This window comes from Xenopus laevis, chromosome 3S, assembly GCF_017654675.1.
Source record: "Xenopus laevis strain J_2021 chromosome 3S, Xenopus_laevis_v10.1, whole genome shotgun sequence".
Taxonomy (NCBI): domain Eukaryota; kingdom Metazoa; phylum Chordata; class Amphibia; order Anura; family Pipidae; genus Xenopus; species Xenopus laevis.
This window is the reverse complement of record NC_054376.1, coordinates 51,846,222-51,871,991: the sequence shown is the minus strand read 5'-3', so window position 1 is coordinate 51,871,991 and position 25,770 is coordinate 51,846,222. Positions and strand designations below refer to the sequence as shown.

The 25,770-nt window shown below is 39.8% G+C and overlaps 2 protein-coding genes across 6 annotated transcripts in view; one reads left to right on the top strand and one right to left on the bottom strand.

The window, feature by feature from the left end:
• Window positions 1-8,016, bottom strand: part of scg3.S (secretogranin III S homeolog) — a 31,804-nt gene extending 23,788 nt beyond the window's left edge. The window contains exons 1-5 of one of the 5 annotated variants that reach the window (XM_018255434.2): window positions 7,557-8,016; window positions 4,989-5,041; window positions 3,923-3,962; window positions 3,623-3,838; window positions 2,069-2,211 (exon numbers count right to left, since the gene is read on the bottom strand). In XM_018255434.2, the coding sequence (XP_018110923.1) occupies window positions 2,069-2,211; window positions 3,623-3,838; window positions 3,923-3,962; window positions 4,989-5,041; window positions 7,557-7,641 (537 nt within the window). In that variant the 5' untranslated portion in view covers window positions 7,642-8,016. Of the gene's footprint in view, window positions 1-2,068; window positions 2,215-3,622; window positions 3,839-3,922; window positions 3,963-4,988; window positions 5,042-7,556 lie in introns of all 5 variants that reach the window. The other 4 variants (XM_041588300.1, XM_041588302.1, XM_018255432.2 and 1 more) reach the window with 4 other exon arrangements.
• A 7,027-nt stretch (window positions 8,017-15,043) lies between these two features.
• The window catches only part of ap4e1.S (adaptor related protein complex 4 subunit epsilon 1 S homeolog), a 30,207-nt gene continuing 19,480 nt past the window's right edge, over window positions 15,044-25,770 (top strand). The window contains exons 1-5 of the mRNA XM_018255431.2: window positions 15,044-15,331; window positions 16,269-16,340; window positions 20,114-20,237; window positions 21,808-21,881; window positions 22,768-22,889. Coding sequence (XP_018110920.1) covers window positions 15,206-15,331; window positions 16,269-16,340; window positions 20,114-20,237; window positions 21,808-21,881; window positions 22,768-22,889 — 518 coding nt within the window. The 5' untranslated portion in view covers window positions 15,044-15,205. The remainder of the gene's footprint in view (window positions 15,332-16,268; window positions 16,341-20,113; window positions 20,238-21,807; window positions 21,882-22,767; window positions 22,890-25,770) is intronic.

Genomic DNA, 25,770 nt, shown 5'->3' with positions numbered 1-25,770 from the left:
CAGCCTTTATATATTACATTTTTGGCTAACTAACTATATTAGAAACATTTTTTATTTTGCACAGCCTATCTATTTACACAGTTTTTATTTTCACACTGAACTATTCCTTTAAGAGTCATAAATAACCCTATAAATATACCATCCATCAAGAATAACAGTAGGTACTAAAACACCATGAATTAGAGACCTGAGAGAGCTAATACATTTTATTTGTTAATGGCTAAGGATAGCCATGAGAGGTCTGTGACATGCTAAGAGTTAATTCCAATGTAAGTAGAAGGAGGTCTCTACCAACAGGTCATAGGAGCGAGTTTAAATTCGCTTGGTTGTATGGCAAATTCATTTTCTTGAAATCTTTTATATTGCACTCCTTTTTAAACAGACAAAAGGCTAATTTAACTCAATGATTATTTGCTATAGATACAGTCTCAGCCTCTCAGCCTGCATAATAATTGACTCCACTTTTAACAAAAAAGATAACCGTGGTATGTCTTTCATTTCCCAGGAACATCACTTAGATGTTTGACTTGGTGTTTTCTGAACAAAGATTTTTATTGAAGCAGTATTCAGTTGTATGAAATTAAATCAAATAGGAAAAACTGTCTGCAAAAATGTGGGTACCCTTGTAATTTTGCTTATTTGAATGCATGTAACTGCTCAATACTGATTACTGGCAACACCAAATTGGTTGAATTAGCTTGTTAAGCCTTGAACATCATAGGCAGGTGTGTCTAATCATGAGAAATAGTACAATATTTAAGGTAGCCAATTGCAAGCTTCTGCTTGAATCTCCTCTGAAGAGTGACAGCACAGGATTCTCAAAACAACTATCCAAAGATCTAAAAACAAATATTGCTCAGTATTAGGGGAAGGCTACAAAAAGCTATCTCAGAGGTTTAAACTGTCAGTTTCAACTGTAAGGAATGGAATCAGGAAACAGCTGCTGTAAAACCCAGGTCTGGCAGGCCAAGAAAAATACAGGCGCGACATATGTGGAGGATTGTGAGAATGGTTACAGACAACCCAAATATCACCTCCAAAGACCTGCAAGAACATCTTGCTGCAAATGGTGTATCTGTACATTGTTCTAATTCAGCGCAATTTGCACAAAGAACATCTGTATGGCAGGGTGATAAGAAAGAAGCCCTTTCTGCACTCATGCCCCAAACAGAGTCGCTTGTTGTATGCAAAAGCTCATTTAGACAAGCCTCAGTCATTTTGGAACAAAGTACTTTGGACTGATGAGACAAAAATTTAGTTATTTGGTCATAACAAAAAACGCTTTGCATGGCGGAAGAAGAACACCGCATTCCAAGAAAAACACCTGCTACCTACTGTCAAATTTGGTGGAGGTTCCATCATACTGTGGGGCTGGGTGGCTAGTTCAGGGACAGGGGCCCTTGTTAAATTTGAGGAATTCAACCCAATATCAACAAATTCTTCAGGATAATGTTCAAGCATCAGTCGCAATGTTGAAGTTACTCAGGGTTTGGATATTCCAACAAGACAATGACCCTAAACAGACTTTAAAATCTACCAAGGCATTTATGCAGAGGGAGAAGTACAATATTCTGGAATGGCCGTCGCAGTCCCCCGACTTTAATATCATGGAAAATCTATGGGATGATTTGAAGCAGGCTGTCCATGCTCGGCAGCCATCAAATTTAACTGAACTGGAGAGATTTTGTATGGACGAATGGTCAAAAATACCGCCACCCAGAATCCAGACACTCATCAAAGGCTATAGGAGGCATCTAGAGGCTGTTACATTTGCAAAAGGAGGCTCAACTAAGTATTGATGTAATATCTCTGTTGGGGTGCCCACATTTATGCACCTGTCTAATTTTGTTATGATGCATATTGCATATTTTCTGTTAATCCAATAAACGTTATGTCACTGCTGAAATACTACTGTTTCCATAAGGCATGTTATATATTAAAAGCAAGTTGCTACTTTGAAAGCTCAACCAATGATAAACAAAACTCCAAAGAATTAAGAGGGGTTCCCAAACTTTCTCATATGACTGTATGTAAATAAATGAATGTGTTAAACATAGCTCACACTTACCAGTCCAAGGTTTAAAAGCTTTGAAACAATCTTATCAAACACTCTTCTGTCATTCTCCTCATATATTCTTGTGGCAATCTTTCGAACAATGTCTTCTGCAGTTAATGGGGTGCCATCTAACTGGTGAAGGCCATCAGGATCATCTACTAGAACATACCAATTGAGACAATAAGAATTTGTTATAAGTCTATGCCATCCTTAAAATGCTTGGCATTTCTAGTTATACGTTTTTTAACAATGAACCATTTCAGATGAGATTATACCGCAGATGTCAGATTCCTCAATGCATAACTGCAACATTTAAGGAATGGAACAAATATAACACCCAGGTAACATTATGGTTTCTTGAGTTGATAAACCTACAAGGGTGTCTTCAGTTCAGACTATTGATCGCTCAACAATATTAAAAGCCAATACACCTTTTCCCTCTCCTACCCTTCCCTTTACTCAACTGCTCTATGTTTTCTTCTTCCAACAAGCTGTCAATGGAGAAATGGGATTGAAATTGTGTATTCAATGAAAATGGTGTAATTATTTTACTTGTTGTATATCTTTAACATGAAAAACGGAAAAACAAAGAATATACAAAAAGTATTTAATGTGGTAGTTCAAAATGTAAACCTGTTGACCTAAGTTTTCTTTTTAGCCTTCTAAAAGCTTAAAATACAATCCTTTTTTGTTTTATGCTCCAAAATTACATTTATAGCTGCTTCACATCTCAGACAATAATAAATGTACCACTAATATAATAAACTTCTTATCTAAATGTTCGTTGCCCTTATAGGATATTCAGAAAAGCTGGAAATCTCTGCACAGATTACTTTCTTGTTGATAAGCAGAGGATCTGTTTGCTTAAGAGACTGGTATCTCTCCAGATTGAACAGATGCTGTAGGAGTCTCCATTTAGGAAGGATGAATAACATAACACAACCCAAGCCTTTCTGTTTGACTCTTTTTTTCTCTCAGATTCTTATTTGTTGCTAAAACAACAGATTACTCTGCATCCTCTTTCATGCTCATTATTATCAATTGTGATTACTTATTAGTCTGACCTGCATTTACTCTGATAAGAAAATACATATTTTGCCCTGATTATGCAATCTTTCTGCACACCTCAAGGCTTAAATCTCATAACAAGGAGAGAACTGACCAGCACTCACCAATACTGTACTCTGCATCTTGTCATAAAGTAAAATAAATACAGTATACAGTACATCCTTCACTGCATCACTTAAAATGTGCGTATATGGTAAGATGTTTTATGAGTATTTCCTATTATATATCTACAAGAAAGGACTCCTGGTTAAATTCAAAGTGCTCCACGCTTATTTGACATTGTGCAACACATCAATACATGTTAATCCTTGCTCGATGATCCGGGTGTTGGGCATGGGCATTGGTTAGGCATTCCTGGGTGACATTAATAAGAAAAAAGGCTAGAATAAAGCACAGCAATAGAAAGTGCTACTAAAAAAAAAATCAGTGTAGCTGCATATGCATAAAATAATAACCTCTACTAATGCACGTGGGAAGGAAATAGAGCCATAAAAATACCTTCATATTTATAATCCAGCATGCTTTTAGTCGAGTCAAAATACTCAGCAGGCTTCTGGTTCTTGGTTGAATCTGCATCATCCAGAGTACCCCTGTGCCCACCAAAGGAACCACTTGCACTTCCACTTCTCTTCACATTACCCTCTTTTTCTGCCATTGACATCAAAAACCCAAGATCATCCACAAAGGACTCATTTTTTAGCATATCTGGGCTTTCTGCAAAATGGCAACACAATATAGCATTGGCCTTTTATTACTGTTTTATTACCAGTCCTTTCAGTTGTTTTAGCTCCCCCTTACCTTTGCTTGCACCTCTGCTCACAGTGCCTGCCTCTGCAATCTTTGAAAGAGAAAAAGAAAAAAGGTTTATTTTAAGGCTCTATATATGCTCATCTTTACAGCTGTTCTTAGGTAAACGATGCATCTCCACTAAGAGAATTAATGAATATATGCAAAAATAATTGCACACATAGGGGCAGATTTACTTAGGGTCGAATATCGAGGGTTAATTATCGAACGATTTGAAGGTTTTTAATCCATCGATCGAACGAAATTCCTTCAATCAAAAAAAAAAGCGTAGAAAGCCTATGGGGATCTTCCCCATAGGCTAACATTGAGGTTCGGTAGGTTTTACTTGGCGAAGTAGGGGGTCGAAGTTTTTTTTAAAGAGACAGTACTTCGTCTATCGAATGGTCAAATAGTCGAACGATTTTTAGTTTGAATCGTTCGATTCGAAGTCGTAGTCGAAGGTCGAAGTAGCCCAAAAAACGCTCGAAATTCAAAGTATTTTTTCTTCTATTCCTTCACTCGAGCTAAGTAAATGTGCCCCATATTGTGTGGAAAAAATGTAGTGCCATCAAGCTGTTACAGGTTAAAATACATTTACGCTGCCTTTCTGCAATATGGTAAGTATACAATGTTATTATTGATAGTTAAATGAAAAAAAAGGAAACATGCCCAGGCCATTCAATTCTAAGTAACGGCTCATAAATCATTTTGAGAGTATTTTTAGAGTCAGTGACTTCTTTTCATGTCCTTCAGGTTTTACAGTGCAACTGCTACTAGTCCTTTATTTTGTTATAATCTTTCATTGTATCTTCTATGCAAGTCTTCAATAATTATTGTTTTAGCAAGTGGCATTAATATGCTGCAGCGTCTGCATGTAATCTTGCCATACGTCTTATAAGACTATTGCACTATAGAGGTTGCTAAAGCCCCAGGCATTAAGTGAGACAGCAGCGCTGTCAGTTTTTACAGGTACAAACATTAGCACAATTCATTCAGAATGTAAGTGAATGGAACATTTTCAATCCAAAGGATTGTTTTTTGAATTTCTGGTGTAAAGAACTGTGACAATTTCCCTTACCTGTTCTTCCAGAGGTCTCTCTTCGCTTAATTCCCTGTTGTGTACAGCTTTATCTAAGAGAGACAAGAGACAGCATCCTAAATTATCTCATAATTTCTTATATCTAGATAATTTGTTTTTACGCCTGTTTTATGGGCATTTTAACATGGAGCTTTTATATTGTAAACATTTTTGCTGCTCAACCCTTACTATAATCAAATAAAGCAAGCAGCCTGCGGCACTTAGAAACTAGTATTACAGGCATTGGACCAGTTATCTAGGATGCTCAATACCTGGGGTTGTCTGGACAAGGGCTCTTTCCTTAAATGGAATGTCTACCAAAAAAATTAAGTTTTGCCTAATAAAAGAAAATGTAATTAAAAGCAACTTTGCAATACTCATTAACTACAAATGTTCTATGATTTTTAACTTCTATGTATATGTATTGCTATTAAAAGCAGTGTTTGTCCCTTTCTATTCTTTGCCCTGATGGCTCAAACTGTTGATACAACGTAAGACAAGGCAGCAGATTAACAGACCTGTCTTTGATGGGGAACTCATACTTTTGCAACATTGTTTAAATAGTAACAACCAGGAGTTAAGTAAATGCTGCTTTCAATAGCAACTATTTTTACAAATAACTTTAAAAGCTGTAACATTTTTCTAAAAAATGTATATTAGAAAGTTGTTTAGAATTATGTTTTCTTTTATTAGGCAAATTTTTAATTGGGGGTTGACTTTCCCTTTATTTTGGCTCTCCATGCCTTAAGTTTCCAAAAAAAATTGATTAATTAAACCCAATAGGATCGTTTTGCCCTATGTCTACACCCAAGATGAATTATGTCTTAAGTTGGGATAAAGTACAATAAGGTATGTTTTATTATTACAGAGAAAAAGGTCTACATTTTTTAAAATGTGGATTATTTGATTAAAATTGGTTTATGGGAGATGGCCTGCCTGTAATTTGGAGCTTTCAGGATAACATGTTTCAAGATAATGGATCCCATACCTGCACTAAAAAAACTGTTAGCATTAATTTCTCCCATATCATAAGCTGAAATAATGTTTCATATTTCCAAGTATGATTTTTGTCAGACCAAGAGCTTTGCCATAAGGACGACATTTATAGATGGCACAAATGGACAGTCAACAACCTGCAATAATGTAATCAGAGCTGTACATGATTGTATATAGTGTTTAGGCAATAATAAAGAGCTTAAACTGAGGTATCAGGGCCTGCTAGGCTACACTTTTCAACACGTCACAACAGCTTTCAATAGGGTATTGTATTATTTAGAAGTATTAAAAGACAGTGGGAATTAATTACTTTTGATTTTAACTCTGGTGCCTAGTTTATGCCTTAGATTTGCTGTCTTGGAGGAATGCTTTTAATAATCTCTACTTTAAGAGATATTGCCATTAATACATGTCAGAAATGCAATACCTGAATTTTAAAGTGAAATGTACCTTGTACATTTTCTTCTTCAAGAAGAATAGCGGTTTAGTATTTAGCTACTGTGCCCTGACATGGAAATAAATCACGCTGTAGGTGACATGTCCTCTCTGAACTTGCTATACTTGTTCTCAATACACTATGCACCTGTGTTAAACGCTTTAAACACAGAATATAATTGTATTATTATTTGTGTTGGATAGTGCGAATTGAGTTACAATTTTATTTTTATAATGTGTGATTTGCACAAACTGTGTCCTTTGGGAACAAATTCTTATTACATTTGTAAAGCTAATTTCTGCTCATTTGTAAAGCTCATTTCTGGCATATTTTTTGGAAAATATAAATCCATGAAAAAAACAATTGCTTAAAAAAAACATAAACGTAATGATTATGAAGTAAAAGTTAGTGAACCACTGATATGTACAATTTGGTAGGTCTCATTGCTGCCTCTCCATTTACATATATCTCCCAAATTTCTAAAATATTGGACTGATGCCTCAAACTGGAGATATATGGAATGTTTACTAGACAGTTATATCCCCCATAATCAGATTACTTTAATAAGATTAAAAAGAACATTGCATTTTCTACAGTCTCCCAGCCACAGTCCGCATCTGCTCCATATTCTGCCGGTTAGTCAGTTTTCTACAAATAAATACCCCCATTTCATACAAAACAACATAACCATACGCTCATTGTATTACACATTTCAGTCAAGCTTTATTAGTGCATTTCACTTTGCTTTTTTAGTGTTCAATATCAATACGTTCAACATAATGAAAATCCACGTTCTAAGCAACTTTATAATATATATTCATCAAAAATGTCCATTGGTTTACAGTTTATTTATCAATATAATTGCAACTATTGGTTTACCCAAATGTTCTCTGGGTCTGACTCTTGAAACAAAATAACCAAGGTGAATTCTCCTCTATGTGCTATATTGTTCAGGAATCAGAGGGTGCAGTGCAGAGAATATAAACAGACACACAGACAGATGTTGTTTTCAGTAACAAATACAACAACAGAACTGGAAATGTGTACTTAATATAAATTTGGCAGTTGCTTAAAATAAACTTTTGTTCATTCTGCAGTGGGCAGTGTTCCCCTGTGAAGGGATATCATTGACTTACCTTGCTTAAGGCTGGGGTTGGGGAAGCCATGGACGTTCCAGAAAACCCCGATGATTGCAGTAATAAAAACATATTTTGGACCCATCTGTTTTGGAAGTACCTTCCCCTGTGTAATGTGCTGCAAATGAGTTCGGAGCTCCCCTTTAGACTGCTGGGAGTTACAAGGACAGACTCTCTCGCTATGGAGAACCTGAGAGACGGGTTACACTGGAGGTGAGAGTGGAGCTGTCCAGGGCTGTGGTGCTGAAGCTGTTGTACCGGAGCGCACTGCTGCCTGGCGATAGCTGCTAAGTGCAGCAGCCTCTATTGTTCATCGCCAGGTAATATCTAACTGCCCTTTCTTTCTGACAGCTGAAGAAAAAATCGCTCGGAAATCAAAAATCAATGATCCAGTCTGCGTCACCTGGCTGAAAGCTCGTCAGTTCCTTGGAAAGAGCAGCTCGACACCACCAATGCTGCCTCACTTGACATCCCGACTTTAACGCTTCCCAAATAGGATATGTAAAAGCCCTTCTGATTGGAGCCTGCCTGAGCTATGATTGGACGACGACCAGTCCCTTTGTGTTCTGGATTTGAGACGTTTTAATTTTTTTTCTCATGCAGATTAAGGAAAAGTTTGGGGAAAATGACCGTTTAGAATGTAAAGTTACACCAGCAGACATATCTAGCTGCTCTGTACTGTAAGGGGTGGCTGTAAGCGTCCCCCCTATATAGAAATTTCTCTCACCATAGGGACTATGTGCCTTGATTTGCAGCAGTTCAGCATCTGAGCAACATTATATCAACCAAAAAGCAAGGGATTGAAATAACTCTTATGTGACATATTTTTTATTTTAAATTGATAAGGGCAGGGCTGGGGGCAGTTACCCCTAGGCCCACTGCAGTTCATTGCCCTGTCCCCTCCCTTTTATTCACACTAATTTTCATTATTGGGACCAGAGCAATGGGGATTGGTGCAAGGGAAGTTTAAAAAACTATTGTATCTCCTGCGCATTCCCAGTATTTTTGAGGCAATGTCAGTGAAGTAACTACCGGGGGAGCAGGGGGTGCGATTGGGCCAGGACCCGCACCCCCTCAGGCAGGACCGCCATCAGAAATCCCAGGGCCCCATACGAATAATTTCCTGGGCCCCCTGGGCTGCGCCCACCGCAAGCCCCACCTACAGGTTCGCCTTCCCCACCACATGTTAATAAAAAATAAAAAGATATTGGTGGTCAGGGCCCCCCATAAAAAAAACATTTGTGGCCGGGCCCCCCCATAAAAAATATTGGTGGCTAGGACCCCACATGAGAAAAAAAAATTGGTGGCCAGGCCCCCCCCCACATTATAAGAAAATTGGTGGCCAGCTCTCAGAAAGATGGGGGGCCCGGCTAATCAAGTAAGTGTGGCATGGCCGGGGCACCCCTTACCCTTGGGGCCCCCTACTACTCACCCCCCCTGTCCCCCCCGATGGCTGCCCTGCCCTCAGGTCCCCCCCGGCAGCTTGTGCGCCACTGAGTTCTTCGGCCGTTTCCGGGATTACGGAGGGGGGCGGGCCCGGCTGCAAGTCCCGCGCCAGGGCCCGTACCCCTCTAGTTAGATTACTGGCCAATATAGGTGTGATTGGGCAGCATGCAGCCCCCTAAAATCTTGCCATCCTAGGCCCGGGTCTTGGTAGCCTTTCCACAAATCCGGGCCTGGATAAGGGACAACGGAGTCATATTGCAGCTAACAGGACCTTCCGAAACAGAGCTACAGTGGCACCTGCTGTGGATCAGATTACAGAATTCTGTTGTCTCCACAGCTCTGAAGTCCAATAAATTATTCAGAGTTAACATACTAGAGTTGTAAATACAGGCAAATAGGATGACTAGAAATATATGAGGCAGCACAGCTGTCATACAGATGATTATGCTGTTTACACAGATAAATATATATATATATACACACACACACACACACACACAAATGGAAACAACACAAATTGTGTAAACAGCTGTGTAAATGCAGAATTTATCAAGGTGTGTGTAGTGATGAGCAAATTCATTCACCAGGCATGGATTCGCGACTGCAAATGTTTTCATAAAACTGCATCGAAAAAAACGGTGCGTGTCGATCATTAAAATTATTCGGATACCAGTTGACTTTAATGCATTTTGCGCAATTTTTTTTTGCAGTTTCGTGAATTTTTCGGACAAATTCTCTCATCACTAGGGGGCACATTTATTAAGCTCGAGTGAAGGATTCAAAGTAAAAAAACTTCGAATTTCGAAATTACTCCATGAAGAAAGCACTACAAAAACCAATTATGATTCTTAAACAACATAATAATCTGTGTTATAAGAAGTATAACAGTCAATTGTTTATTCTACAATTAAAATTACATTGTAGCACATCTCTCCTCACCCGCCAAATGTATCCACTCAGTATTCATTGTTTTATATGACTGCAAGTCTGTTAATATCTATAGGTCAACTAAAAAATAAAGGAGTTAAAGGCAAAATAAATCCTACCCTATGTTGGATTGTATGTAGTGAACCTACCAGCCCAGAGGTTCAGCAGACATATAACAAAAATTATACATCCATTCAAAGCTGGCCACAGGAGTTCAAATTCTAGGACCAAGCTAGACTATCTTTTAAGTTCCAGCAGCACAGAGCATGTGTTGTGAATGAGCAAAAAAGAAGACAGGACAAGTTACATATTTGGAGGCACAGATCTTCTTTGCTAAAGGGCTGCTATATAAATAAACAAAAAGATATTGTAGCATTTCTAGCCTAAAGGCCTCATTCACAATGTGCAAGGTGAAAAAAAAACATTGATTAGTCACTGCTTGGGACATTGTGCAAATTGTGTTTTGGAGAGTAGAGAACCATGGACTGTGCTTTGAATGGAATGCTGCCTGCATTAGGCATTACTCAAAATGTTCAAAATGGGCGGGCAGGGGGAGACATGTAGGCGCCCTCTCACCTCCAACCTGCCCTTACCTTGCACGTCATTCTGCCTGCCCTACGGATATTAACTCTAACAGTTTCTCTCCACTCTTTGCTTTTGGGTCCTAGTCAACAACAATATATGGAACTGGACACTGATTTCATGCATGTTTTTGACATAAACTATAATTGTAAGGTCAGCTGCTTTATAGTAAATGTATTCTCCTCTATCCTTACTATCTCTCTGGAGACACGGTGGTCTTTTATTTTAAAGCAACAGTTCAGTGTAAAAAAAAAAAAACTAGGTAAATAGATAAGCTGTGCAAAGTTAAAAATGTTTCTCATATAGTTAGTTAGCCAAAAATATAATATCTAAAGGCTGGAGTGACTGAATGTCAAACATAATAGCCAGAACACTCTCTAATGCTGAGTTAGTCAGCGACTTGAAGGGGGGCCACATGTCATAACTTTTCAGTAAGTTTGCAATTGATCCTCAGCATGCAGCTCAGATTCCAGCCAACAGTCATGGCCCATGTGCCCCCCCCCTCAGGTCTCTGATTGGTTACTGCCTGGTAAAAATGATCTTGTATTAAACTAGCTATTATACATTATATATGTATGGAGATTTATGTATTTAATATGTTTGTTGTGGTATAGGGGATTGTTGTTTGAGGCAAAAATAAGGTTGTCAGGTGCCAGAGAAAACACCTTCAGATGAACTCAGATGACGTTGTCTTGATTTTCATAAAGTCAATAATATTAACGAATGTCAGGTATTGCTGGGTTTCTGGCTTGTTACCTTAACTATTTGGCCAGGTGAGCAGCCTGTAGGGTTGCTCGCTATGTGTTGCCTGACCTCTGCAGCCCCAGCCCAGCTGCAGCCTAATTGGCCTCTGCAGCCCCAGCCCAGCTGCTGCAATCAGCCAATCAGGGCTGACTCTGCCCTATTTAAGGCCAGCCCTCAGAACACTCCTTTCCAGAGCATTACATGGTCTCCCTAGTACTGCGGCAGCGCCCCTAACTAGGTTGTTCAAGCTCTTGCCTCTTTCCTTGTTATTCCTCCTTGCATTGGTCTGCCTGTCCTTGTCTTGTTTTATCCTACCTTGTTCCTTCCCAGCCTTCACCTTGCTCTGAACCTTACCTTGCCTTTTCTCATTTCCTATTCCACCTTGTACCTTTCCCTGACTTCACCTTGTACTGACCTTGCCTTGCCTTGCCTGTTCCTGCTTCCTGTCTTGTTCTGCCTTGAACCCTGTTTTATAGCTTCCCTTGTCTCTCTCTTTCTCTCTTTCTCTCTTTCTCTCATGCTCCAGTGCTATTTGCTCCTATTGCTATTCTGCTCCAGTCCGGTCCGGACTGAGAATTAAATTAGGCCCTGGCATTTCAGGTACACAGAGGCCCACTCAGCCCACATAGAGGCCCAAACAGCCCCCACCAGCCCACAAAATACTGACTTTCAATGAGACCTTATAGCAGCCCCTCTGGCAATTGGCAGAACCCACAGATTGCCAATCCGGGCCTGGCTCCAGTCTCCCTCTGCTCCAGTCTACTCTAGTTTTTCAGTCCTCTCTGGCTATTCAGTCCTCCCCTGCTATCTTGCTATCCAGTCTCCTTCTGCTCCAGTGTCCTTCTGTATCCTGTCCTCCCACTGTCTTGTACTCTGCACCGTCCATTCTCATCCTCTTGGTCTGCCCCCCATATACACCCTCATTGTCCTGTCCAGTCTGGTCCTGGCCTTCACCCGCTCCGTCCTGCTTCACTCTGCACCTGTTCCAGCCGACTACGCCCTCGTCTCCCTGTTTCTGCCTTTCCATTTGTGTTCTGTGGACACAGCCAGTGCCTGCTGTGACATGCCACACTGCCTAAAGGTCTCACCTTCTCCCTTCAGTCTCAGCAGCGCCCCCTACCTAATCCTTGACACTGAAACAAATTGCTGCAATGTTTTATTTGTATATATTTATCTATCCAAATGAATATATCTTCTAAAAAAAAAAAAAAAAAAAAATTATATATATATATATATTTATATATCATAGTTTATGTGAGCTAGGGATACGTAATATAATTCAGTAAATATTATTTGAAGTCTGCTTAATGTGCTTCTCTTGTTGATCTATTCATGGCTCAGTTTGTAAAATGAAAATTGAATTAGCTTCTGACGTAAAGCCAAAGACATCTGATTGGTGGAATCTGTTATCTCTTATAAAAGACATAAAAACCCATTGTTAACAGGCAGTGAGTCACCTACAAGCTTGAAATAACAAGTCTACTTAATCATGTTTCAGGAGCAGTGCCTCTGGATGGAGCAGGTTTTCATGTGACGCCATGGCTAAATGTAAACGTTAGAAGGAAAAGAACAAAATGGCAAAGGGGGCTACATAATGCTCTGTGTAATACTGCAAACACAAATTGGGCGTTAGTGTATCTAAATCTTCTCACAATCCTTATTGCCTTTTTTAAATTGAAATCAATTTGAGGTTTGAGTTTGAAACATCAGATAGAGAAAAAAATTAGTAGCAAATAAAATTGAATAATTTCCATATTTTATTTACATTTTTCATCTTTGTTATTGATGTAACTTTTCAATTGGTCTTGGATTTTATTTTCATTTGTTTGGAAATTATTTGCTTTTCTCCTTTGCCTCTTTCAATATTTTAACAAATCTTAAACTCTTAAAGGACCAGTAACATCAAAAAATGAAATTGTTTCTGAAACAAACACATCAGTTTTAACAGTGAAGGGCAACACTACATGATATTTTCATTACTTTAAAACACTTTCATATTTTGGTGTTACTGTTTCTTTTAGGTCACGGGTGATTTGTCAATTCTCTGTCTAAACAGTGGTGCTCTATGTGCTGTCATAGTGGAGTATGAAGCTGCAGCCTGCCTTAAAGGGTCAGTAACACCAAAAAAGTCAAAGTTTTACAGGTTTACAAAGCAGATAACAGATAAGCTCTGTAGAATACAATGGGAACTTTTCTGTTATCTACTAAGTAACTTTTGCCTTTTTCACACTCAAAGGCTGCCCCCATGGCTGCACAGCAGCTTGTTTATATAAGCTATAGTAACGTTTCTGAAGCAAACGTCAATTTTACCAGTGCAGGACAACAATACATTAAATTTTAAGTACTTTAAAATATTTTCATTTGTTGTGTTACTGCTCCTTTAACATGCTGTGCACATAACATTCCCGTGGAACCTGAAACCAATGGTGACAGGTTGCCCTGATCCTCATTAAGGGCAACATTTGACATTAGATACCAAGGACACAACTGCTGGTCTGGTGTGTTACATGTCTTATAATAAAACTAGTAATAATTTCTGTGCCATAGATGACATTTCAGATGGCCACAATTATTACAACATACAGTATATATTAAGCACCCATTTGTTATTGTCAAGAGCAGTGTTGCCATTTTTGGACTGGGGGGTCTGGGACACACTGGGGTTGTCATCTCAGGGGCCCCCTCACCCCTCTGGGTCCCCATCTCAGTTGTGAGGTCTTCCACTGATGACACAACACCCCCTCTCATCCTCAAGCACAGAGCTGGATTTACGCAGTGGGTGCCCCTAGGCCCACTGCCGTTTGTCGCCCCTGTCCCCTCCCATTTATTTGTGCAAATTTTCATCATCTGGACCAGAGCAATGGGGATTGGCGCGTGGGAATTAAAAAAATTATTGTATCTCCAGCGCATCCTCCAGTGTTTTTGAACCAATGTGGTTGTGGTTGGGCAGCATGCCGCCCCCTAAAATCCTGCCGCCCTAGGCCCGGGCCTTATTTGCACTCATTTTCATTATTGGGACCGGAGCAATGGTGCAAGGGAAGTTTAAAAAACGATTGTATCTCCTACGCATCCCCAGTATTTTTGAACCAATGTGGGTGTGGTTGGGCAGCATGCCGCCCCCTTAAATCCTGCCACCCTAGGCCCCGGTCTTGGTGGCCTTTCCACAAATCCGGGCCTGGGCAGGAGGAAGATACAGGTATGTGGAGAAAAACAGGTGACTGGGAGTTACACACTGTTAAAGGGAACTAGATCAGAAGTTGCTGCACTATTCATTCTCCTAAGGGACTAGTGGAGGTCATTTATCAATGCTGGGAAAATTTGCCCATGGGCACTAACCCATGGCAACCAATCAGATAGCTGCATTCATTGTTCTACTTGCAGCTGGTTTCAAAAAGCTAATCACTGATTGGCTGCTATAGGTTACTGCCCAAGGGCAAATTTGCCCAGTGTTGATAAATGAGCCCCAGTTGGGATGTACCAAGGTACCTGCACTGTGGGGGTGACCAATTGGCTACAGTTGTTCTGGACACAACTCACAGGCTCTAGATTAGAAATGTTACAGCAAGTGAGACACTGCCTAAACACACATACTTCATTCCAACGAAGCTAGATGATCTGCAGTTAAAGATGTGCTATATCTTATTTGTGAAATATATACGTATTCGTATAAACCTAACGATTTAAACAGCAATTTCCATTATTAGCAGCGGCAATGAATACAGGTTTAATACAGGTTGAATACATCTTTCTGCCCATGCCCTCCTCCTCTATGTTCCCTGCTGTGTAGCGAGTATCGCCTGCCCCCTGCTGGCTGCTTTGGGACGCTGATCCGTTCAGCTGTCAGTGTGCGCCGTGTCCTGTGTGGGTAAAGCTTTGTGAGTTTGAATGTAGCCGGAAGAAGGGAAGGAAGATGCCGGCTGCTGCTGTCATGAAGTCTCACTGCCAGTAAGATGAGTGAGATCGTAGAAAGGACTCTGAGCGCGCTGCCTGGCCTTATCCTCCAGGACTCGCCGTCCGGGGCCAGTTCTAAACTGGGAAGTCTCATCCGTAGCATCACGGCTCTCACTTCCAGACAGGTGTGACTATGAGCAGGGCGATTGGATTGGGGACTGGGCTCACTTATTACAGGCCCTCATGTGTCACTGTGCCAGGGGCTGATGCCTGCTTGTCTGGAACAACTCCAGACCACGTGACAAGGAGAGGAGGCCACGTGACAAGGAGACCCTTAGCTCCTCTTACTTATTTATAACCTGGCTGCTTACAGTATCTCTATCATATCTATCTATCTATCTATCTATCTATCTATCCACTGAGTGTTTCACTTTGTATAATCTAACACTGTCCAACCTGCAGCCCTCCAGCAGGATGTCAGGGCATCTGGGAGTTGTAGTTCTATGACAGATAGAGCTTCTGCCATTTAGATATTCATCAGCCATTCTTTGTAGCATTGAAGTAGGCATTGCTGCTCTCCCCCCACTCAGCTTTTCTAAATCAACTTTAAACAAAAATTTCCTTTTTAATGAATTGGATCCCGAAATATGTCAGATGTTAGACAGCTTCAGTCTGGTCATTTTGCTTTCCTGGCTGTCAACCCCACCGTTCAAAGGCTCTTTCCTTGCTGCTGTTTATAACTAATCAAAGGAGGCAAACAACCGAATGTCTTAACTGACAGCTGTAAAACTGTCAGTCTTCTCTGCTATAACCATAGTTTTATACATATTTAAGTGTTTCCCCAACTTGTCGCTGTTTTGTTAGCTTTCTTGGTAAGAGTTCCTAATGTTGTTGATGTTTTTTCCACCAGCCTTGAAGCTTCAGTCATCCAAAAAGTAACCAAGAGAGCTCCTAAAATAGTTATATCCGTGTTCCCTCTAATTCCTTCTCAGCTATGTGCCCAAAAAAATAAAATAAATATTTTGTGCGCACATTTTAAACTTGTACTATGTACTTATAATGTAGGCATTTGATTTACTTGGAAATAATATACACTACCTTTTTGTTTGCTTATATTTTTAGGAAGAAGAAAAGTTAATTCAGCAGGAGCTTGCTAATTTGAAAATAACTGTTTCCTCTCCAAACACGACGCTGGTAACAAACTGTGATTATGACTCTATGATCTGGCAATTTTGTGTACTGGTATTTTACAACACTGGTGGTTCTGTGTTTGAGCAAATACTTGGATACATTCTGATACACATGGGCATACAGAGTGCTGAAAGGGGTTTTTCACTTTCTAAACACTTTTTCAGTTCAGTTGTTTTCAGATTGTTCACCATAAACAAAGACTTTTTTTCAAAGTCTGGCAGCTCAGTGATCCAGGAGAATCTGAACTGTTACAATTTGCTACATTTAGTTGATAGAATCAGTTGATACATTTCTCAGCAGTATCTTTGGAATATTAGGAACTATTGTATCAATTCTAACAGCTGCCTTTATTAAAACTCAGGGATTCTGCTCAGCAGGGACAAAGATAACAAATGTATCAACTAAATGCATCAATTTAAAACAGTTACCCCTCCCAGAGCTGCTTTAGAAGGTGAAAAAGGAAACTTTATACTTCAATATTAGAAAAATAGAAAGTAAATGGAAAAGGGCTTTATTTCCGGTGAGCTATCTTGAAACCAACTGAACTGAAAAAAAATGTTTGAAGGTTAGCAATCCCTTTAATTGCTATTAGGCCTCAGATACATAGCTTTTCTTTTATCTTTTTTCATTTTTTTAATGGGACTGTCATAAGTAGTTTTTTGTACTTGGTGGTTCCAAGACAGTGTCTAGTTCCGAATCGTGTGCATAAAGGTGCAAAAAGGAGCTGTGTGCCCAGCCATGACACCAAAAGTACACAGATTCCTGCACGCAAATCTTCATAGCGCAGTGTAAAAGTACACAAGGTATAGCAGGCAATGTAAAGACAAGGGTGTATATTATAGTTTGGCACTTGTAAGATTATGGTCTTTAATAAAAGACCCCCTCTAAGAAAGTGAAATAATAGCTCAGTCGATTAGGATTGATAGCACATAAATCACATTAGAAAAAAAATGTAGAAACCTGCAAAGCTTCTACTGAATTCCAGAGGTTCAGCCCTAGGAGCAGTTTCAGAATGGGTGACCAAGGGCCCACCAGCCAGAGTCCTCATACCATTTCTTCTTATTATTAAAAAAACCCTGCTATCCCCATGTTTCAGACATTCATTGTACAAATGTATCTGGTTAATATAAAAAGCTCAGCAATCATAGTGGCTGCTTCCAAAAAGACACAGTCAGGACTAACATTATGTGGGCAGCTGTGCTCTCCTGTGTGTTCTGTCTGTTGCATTATTGCTAGTAAAAGCTTTCAACAAGCAATACAGTGGATACAGACAGAAAAAGAGTATGCAGGTGGAGCATGTGTATTGCTTTGCTGTTTACAGCTCCCAAGAAAATCTCCCTGCCAGCTCCATATAGTTTATGAGCCTCCCTGGATTCTCCTGCTTATGTGTGCCAATACATCTGGCCTTAGTCATAGTCACAGACTCCTGAATCTACTCTTTCCTATCTTTCCCACTGCTGTGAATAATTGAAATGCAAACAGAACCTGGAAAAGGTAGAAACGAATTTATGCTTTGTGCTCCAGTGCACACTGGGGAAAAGTACTCTGGCAGCCCAGTCTGACACTGCTTAGGAGTTCATAAACCTTACCCCCAATGTTTTTCTCTTATTAGTGTTATTAGTCTTGACCAGGGCCGCCATCAGTGGGCACAGGGGGTACTCCTGTACTGGCCCGGGGCCTGAAGGGGCTGCACTTTTCAAAAAGCCGGGCCCCCCTTATCCGCGCTGAAGCCGTGCCGTCTCCTCTTCTCTTCTGTCCCCAAAAACCCGAACAGCCGAGTTGCTGAACAGCTGAAGTCCCGAAAGATCCCGAAGATCCGAAGCGGCGAAATCAGCTGAAATTTAAGTCCAGAAGCGACGAAAAGACCCGAAGTCACAAAAACAGCCGTAATTGGAGTCCTGAAGCTGCGAAAAGACCCGTTGTCATGAAAGGAGGCGAAGTTGAAGTCCTGAAGCCACGAGTTCAATTCTACTGAACACCAATTTTTTTTAAAATCCCCTGGCCACAAATTTATTATTTTAATTCTCTATAGGCCCATGCCACCAATGTTTTTTTAAAAAAATATTCTCTGGGGCCCCAGATTTTTTTAACTTGTAAGGGGGGCCCTGTCACCAATGTTTATTATTAAAAATATTCTCTGGGGCCCCAAATTTTTTTATCTTGTAAGGGGGGCCCTGGCGCCAATGTTTTTTTTTTTTTTTTTTTTTTAAAAATATTCTTTGAGGCACCAATTGTTTTTTTTCTTGGAAGGGGGGGCCCAATGTTGTTTTTTAAAAAAAAACTTTTAAGGGGGGCCATGGCGCCAATTTTTTTTAACTTGTAGGGGGGGCACTGACCACCAATTTTTTTTTTACCAAAAAAAACTTTTATGGGGGCCTTTGTGCCACAGTTTTTTTTAACTTATAAGGGGACCCTTACCATCAATAGCTTTTTATAACTTGTGTGTGTTGCCTTTTTTAGCGCTGATGTCTGTGTGGTGGTTTAACTGTGGTGTAGAGTGGGTGGGATCTGGGGTGGGCGGGGCACGGGGCCCCGGAAATTTTGTTGTACGGGGCCCCGTGATTTCTAATGGCGGCCCTGGTCTTGACCATTAAAATAAAGGCACATGTGAGTGCTTGGAAGCAGAAAGTTGCTCCTTCTTTAAAACAGTCCTCTGCTAGTTTGGAATTAATAGACAGACCCTCTAAGTAGGATCTTCTTCTACCTAGTGAGAGGGAAGAGCATAGACACTGGAATGTCTGTTAGTTCATTTGGAATTTCATCTGTTTTCTTTTTGCAGGTATTCTTATGGTTATTCAAAGTGTCTTGCATTATAAGGGTTGCTGTACTGCCCTGCTCAACCAAACGTTACTAGTTGTTGCTGGACTATGAAGCCCGTAATAATGCAACATCATGGTTGTTTTCTTAAAACACTTTCCCAAATCTCCACAGCCAATGGCAGCATTAAAAAGCAAAAACTCCTGTAATGAGAATCCCAGGTCATCTGAGTAAATCTGGCTCCCTGTTCTTTGTTCCTGCAACTGGAAGCTGTAGGCTGTTGGCACAGGGAGGTTCCATATTCTTCCCACCAGCAAGAATGTGAATCACCGGTGGGATGCAATTCTCGTTGCTTCACTTTCCGAAATCGCCCGAAGTTTCCCTGTAAGGCAAGGAAAACGAAGCAATGCGAATGCCATCCCACCTGTGATTCACATTCTTGCCGGTGGGAAGGCATTTCGGAGAGATTATTCGCCTGCAGCAGCAAAGATTTATCAATTGGCGACTAATCTCCCCGTGTGCCACCAACCTTATGCACAAGTCTGTCCTTTATCTCCATGTTTCATTCCAGTGTGATTTAATTAAGACAAACATGACATCATCTCTTATGATAACAGCAAGATGTCTGATCTAGTGTTTGCAATCAGCATTCCCACTGGTCAATTCTTTTGCATTTATAATGAAGTTTTTGATCAGTAGAATTCTTATTGGTGAATGTTCTTGCATCTTTAATTACAATTTAATTACAATTTTTAGCAACTTCTATAGAAAACAAGGGGGAGCTTTGGGGCAGTTACAGTTGGGTTTACAACCCCTTTAATTGTAGATTTTTTTGAATTCACAAGTTCCAGAATCAGTGTTACAATAAACAACAATTTCACAATGCATCATGTTTCTGTAATCACATGACTTAAATGTTTTTTTACTGTTAAATAAGATATTAAAATGCTGTTTAGATAGATAAAGATATGTAAATCTGGCATGAATAGAAAAAAATTCAAAACACATCTCTATTTTAGAGGCAGATGAAGGAATGCATGGTAAGATTTATTTACTGTGAAATGCTGGGATATGAATCTGGATTTGGTTACATTCATGCAATCAAGTTGGCCCAACAAGGGAATTTGCTTGAAAAAAGAGTAGGTAAGTATCAGTCTCTATATGCACTTCTGTTCTACAGTTGATTCAATTGCTTTCCTGTTACTATTTGCAGTACTATATAGACAGTTGCTGTGAATTAATAGCTATAGTATAAACACAAACAACATTTTTTATTAGAATAATTACATTGAATAAAAGTCTTATTTTTCAATTAGTGGTTGAAATAAGTATCTCCTCTTGGTCTTTAAATGTAACATATTGTATTACTAAATATAGCTATGGAATCCATTATCTGGAAATTGCTATCCAGAGAGCCTAGAAAACTATTGCAGCCTCAAGTTAAAAATGAAAGGTGGCCATACATGGGCCAATAAAACTTTGCAATTCTGCACTTGTCTGAGGCCCTCCAGGCTGCATGCCAAACAGATTTCTGGCTGAAAATTGGCCATGCTGTGTTGCTGAAAAAAATCCTGTTGGGAAGTTGATTGTATTGCCATGTTGATGTAGACTTTTGCAGGCAGATCTCCCTTGGTTCCCATTATGATCTGATCTTTGGCTTGGGACCAAATTATTGGACTATCCCAATTTGGCCAAATGTTGGTAAAGATCCATTTGTTTGGTGAGGATGCAAAGTAAAAAATAAAATCCTATTATCAAGTCCACTGTTGAAAAAGAAACATATTTTCATTATACTTAAATTACAAAATCTGTACAGTTTTTTTTATAAAAAACAAAACCAAAAACATGATCTTCTGAACTTCTCTCCACGTGCATAGGCTTCAGCCTGCACAAATCTTAGATGACCAGTGGTTGCTTTACTTAAAAATGAGCACCCCTCCCCCAAGTTTTAAAGAGCAAGGTAGTAGCGAGGTTGGAAATACATAAATGAACCCCTGAGCTGCTTTCCCACACTTCAGAATTCGGAAAAAGGGATGCTTGTTTTTAAATAGAGGAGCCACTGCCGTCTAAGATTTTTGAATGCGAAAAGTATATGCGAGTGGGGGAGGAGTTGAAGTGCAGAAGATTTGGTAATTAAAGTATATAAGAAACGTTTCTTTTTCAGTAGTGGATCGGATAATGGGATTTTATTTTTGGACTTTCAGAAACAGGTGATTCCCTCTGTACATAGTATGTGTAACGTACTAGTATGTATAACCCAATGAGTGATCTTCACAGTTTAATTTTGGATAGACGTTTTATCTGTTCCTAATGTATTATAAAAAAAAGCCATGTAGCGTTCTTAAAAAGGCAGCAAGTAGTGGCAGCACACTATGTTGGTAAAGAGTATTGCAGCTCAGAAGGATTAAAGGAGATGAATAGCTGGTAAAACAGTTACATAGATGTCTGTTTGTACATGTTCTAGGTTCTTAGTTTGATTTATGAACATGGTTCAGTTGCAAGTAGTAACCAGTCAAGGATTAGCTATGATCAGTCTGCAATGTGCTAAAACACAAAATTGTTATCCGTAACTGTAGTTGCGCAAGTTAGTACCTTTGTTAGTAAATGGGACCATAAGTGTCCTGAATCACTATCACCCATTTCCTTGCCTACATTGTTATTATCATATGTGTTATTGTTTCACTGACTGCAGCATGTACTTTGGTGTTTGCAGGGTACCTGGCAGTGTCCTTATTCCTGCATGAAAACCATGAACTATTGCTTTTGTTAGTGAATACAGTTTTAAAGGTAACGTTAACATTCTTCTTGTATTCTTTTGCTGTTATTCTCTGAACACTCTTTGTCAAAGCACCACTCTAAATCTAATAGGTTAATTTGCAAGCTTGCCTTTTAGTTACAATGCTCTGCAGAACGAAGCAAGAGGGAGGTATTTTCAGGAGAGGAAGCAGATCATTTTTGCCATTATAAATCAAGGGAAAATACTTTTTAAAGTGGCTAAAAGGGGTGATTCTGCAGGGATCTAGTTATCCTAATATCTGTAGCTTGTGGTCAAGAATGTCTTTTTTTTTTTTTTAAGAAAAAGAGCTTAGGTGGTAATTCATACACCACTTGTTTCCTTCTATTAGTGCAGAATTACATCTAATAAGGTTAAATGTTAAGTCAAAAAAGATGCACAGTTCTCTCATTCGTTATTGGTACCGATTTTTGCATTATTCTTATACTGTACTCTTAAAAATACTTTTTAAAGAAAGGCACTATTATGGAACTGAGAAGCTGAACTAAGACCCAGAGTAAGAAAACCAGCTGCCATTTTTTATAACTATGCATATCATGTAAGGGTTTGGAGTCAGACTGACTGAACATCAAGGATGCAGCCAAAACAAAAAAAAACCCCAATGGGATTCCACTGAAACGCAAACACCATTTGGTGTAGCCCTGCTAGTTAGCAGATTAGTTTCTCAGGCATCAAACATTCGATTTCTTTGTGGTGTCAGGCACACACATTGCATGTTAAAAAGACTGCATGGAATTAGTACCACAATATACAAAAGCTAAGAAAATTATTAGGTACAGAGTACATCCTCATCATCGGATATATTTTAGACAGAGTTTGTATTCATGTACCTTTAATTTACATCCTTTCTCTTCTCTTAACATTATTGTTTGCCAACAGGACCTGCAAAGCACCAACCTGGTTGAAGTATGCATGGCACTTACTGTCGTAAGCCAAATCTTTCCAAAGGAAATGATTCCAGCTGCCCTACCACTGATAGAAGACAAGCTGCAGCATTCAAAGTAATTCAAGATTCCTTTATTTGTCAATACAGACACAGTTATACAGCGTATCAAAATCACATTTCACTCAGGCCTCCCCCCCATGGTGCATTTACATAAAGAAATAGCATTTGAGGATACACATAAGGTGACAGGTGCAGAGAACATTTAGTTTTACAATATTATCGTGTTAAGGACTCTTAATTGCTTGTGGGAAGAAGCTTTTGTAGTGTCTAGCAGTTCTAGTTTGAATGCTGCGGAACCTTCTTCCAGGTGGCAAGAGAGAGAACAGAGAATGAGACTGGTGAGAAATGTATTTTGCTAAGATATTTGCACGGCGCATAATGTGTTTCCAGTAGAGGTGGGAGATGGGTGGGAGAGGTTCTCCTATGATCCTTTCTGCAGTTTTCACAATCCGCTGCAGAGATTTTTGTTCTGCGACAGTGCAGTTTCCAAACCATAGTGTGATGTAGATGCAGAGAACACTCTCGATGGTGCCTCGATAGAATGTTGTGAGAATTGATGGGAGAAGCATGGCTTTCTTTAGCTTCCATAGAAAGTGAAGGCGTTGTTGAGCTTTCTTTGTGATAGAGTTGGTGTTTAGGGTCCAGGAGAGGTCGCCTGCCATATGTACTCCTAGGAACTTCACACTGTTGAGTATCTCAACTGGGGAGCCATCGATGAACAGTGGTAGGTGAGTAGCAGAGTTATTTCTAAAGTCAACAACCATTTCTTTTGTCTTTTCAACATTTAGAGTCAGGTTGTTGTTCTGGCACCAGTCTGCCAAATGACTTACTTTTCTGTATGCAGACTTATCATTTTTCCTAATAAGACCTACTACTGTTGTATCATCTGCGAACTTGATAATGTGATTTGCACTGTACTGGGCAGTGCAATTATGTGTCAGCAGGGTAAATAGAAGTGGGCTAAGCACACATCCTTGGGGCGAGCCTATGCTCAGTTTTAGAACCGCAGAGGTGTGATCCCCTATTGACACATATTGGGGTCTATCAGTCAGAAAGTCTAGGATCCAGTTACAGAGGGTAGTGTTTATGCCTAGCAGTTCAAGCTTCCTTACCAACTGCTGCAGGATAACAGTGTTGAATGCTGAGCTGAAATCAATAAATAGCATACATATGTGTCCTTTTCATCAAGGTGAGAGGGAGGGTGAAATGAAGGGCAGTTGAAATTGCATCATCTGTGGAGCGATTTGGGTGGTAGGCAAACTGTAGCGGGTCTAGGTTCTGTGGGATTTTTGTTTTCATATTTTTCAGTACAAGCTTCTCAAAGCATTTGATGATAGGCGTGAGTGCTATAGGCTGGTAGTCATTGAGGCAGGACACAGTAGACTTTTTTGGCACAGGGATGATTTTGGTGGTTTTTAGGCATGCTGGAACAACAGCTCAGCTCAGGGATGAATTGAAGATATCAGTGAAAATGTCTGCAAGCTATTCAGCACATTCCTGTAGCACATGACCTGAGATGTTGTCAGGTCGTGCTGCCTTCCGTGGGTTTATTCTGCGAAGGGTCGTCTTGACTTCCTCGCTGGTAAAACAGAGAGCCTGGTCATTCTGGAAGGAGGTCATTTTCCTTGTAGGTTTCCTGTTTTCGGTTTCAAAACATGCAAAGAAGTTGTTCAGTTCATTCGGCAAGGTTGCCACTTTGCTGCTTATTTGACGTGCAAATTTGCATCCTGTAATGGCTTGAATGCCCTGCCACATGCGCCGTGTGTCTTTAGATAGTAGAAAGTGGTTGTTAATCTTCTTTGCATATGCTTGCTTTGCCTCTTTAAAGGCCCCTGATAGATTGGCTCTAGCTGCTGTGTAGGCCTCTCTGTCTTTTGACTTGAAAGCGAGATCTCTGATCTTCGATAGGTTGCGAAGCTTGTGGAAAACCAGGGTTTGTGATTTGCCTGGATTATACTATTTTTTGAAAACGGCAACATCTTCAATGCACTTCTCCATGTAGCCAGTCGCTGAGTCTGTGTACTCGTCCAAGTCTGTTTCATGTTCATAAGTAGTGGCATCTCTAAACATTTTCCAGTCTGTGCATTCAAAACAATCTTGTAGAGCGAGTATGGCATCTTGTAGCCATGCTTTTACTATTGAGATTGGTCTGGATTATTTGTGAATGGGTCTGTATGCTAATGTAAGCAGTATGGAAATATGGTCTGATTTGGAGCAGAGTAGCCTTGTATGCCTGCTGGAGATTTGTGTATATCTTCTCTTGTAACGAAGTTAATATTTTGATCAAATCTGGGTAGAACTGATTTTAATGATGCGGTAGGTTTCCGGTGATGCCGAGGTCTGCATGTTCGGGTTCTATGATGATCGCCTCATAGGATTCGGTAGAGGCGCAAGTCTCTCAGCGTGTAAGGCACTATTGTATCGATGTGTGACTCTGTATTATAGCATACGTATGTCAGTCACATTTAGGTTTAAACTGTAGAAAAAAGCTGTGCTGTGACAGAGCTAGCATGAAAGAAGATGGGGATGCCAAATAAGTGCTAGGATTGGTTATTTGGTATACTCTCTGTGGATTGGCAGCCTATAGGAGGCACTGTTTGGTAGTACATCTTATTTTTATTCAACCAAAACATGCCACAAAACCAGGAATCTAAAAATAAGCACCTGCTTTGGGGACACTGGGAGCAACATCCAAGGTGTTGGTGAACAACATGTTGGGGATCACTGATGTAGAGAGTATATTATGAGATAATTTGCAGCTGCTTTTATTTTTTTATTTGTGTTTTTTTTTAATTATTTATCTTGCTGTTCAGCAGCTCTTCAGTTGGGAATTTCAGAAGCTATTTTGTTGCAAGGGGCAAATTACTCTAGCAACCAAGTAGCAGTTTGAATAAGATACTTTAATATGAATAAAAGAGGGCCTGAATAAAAAGATA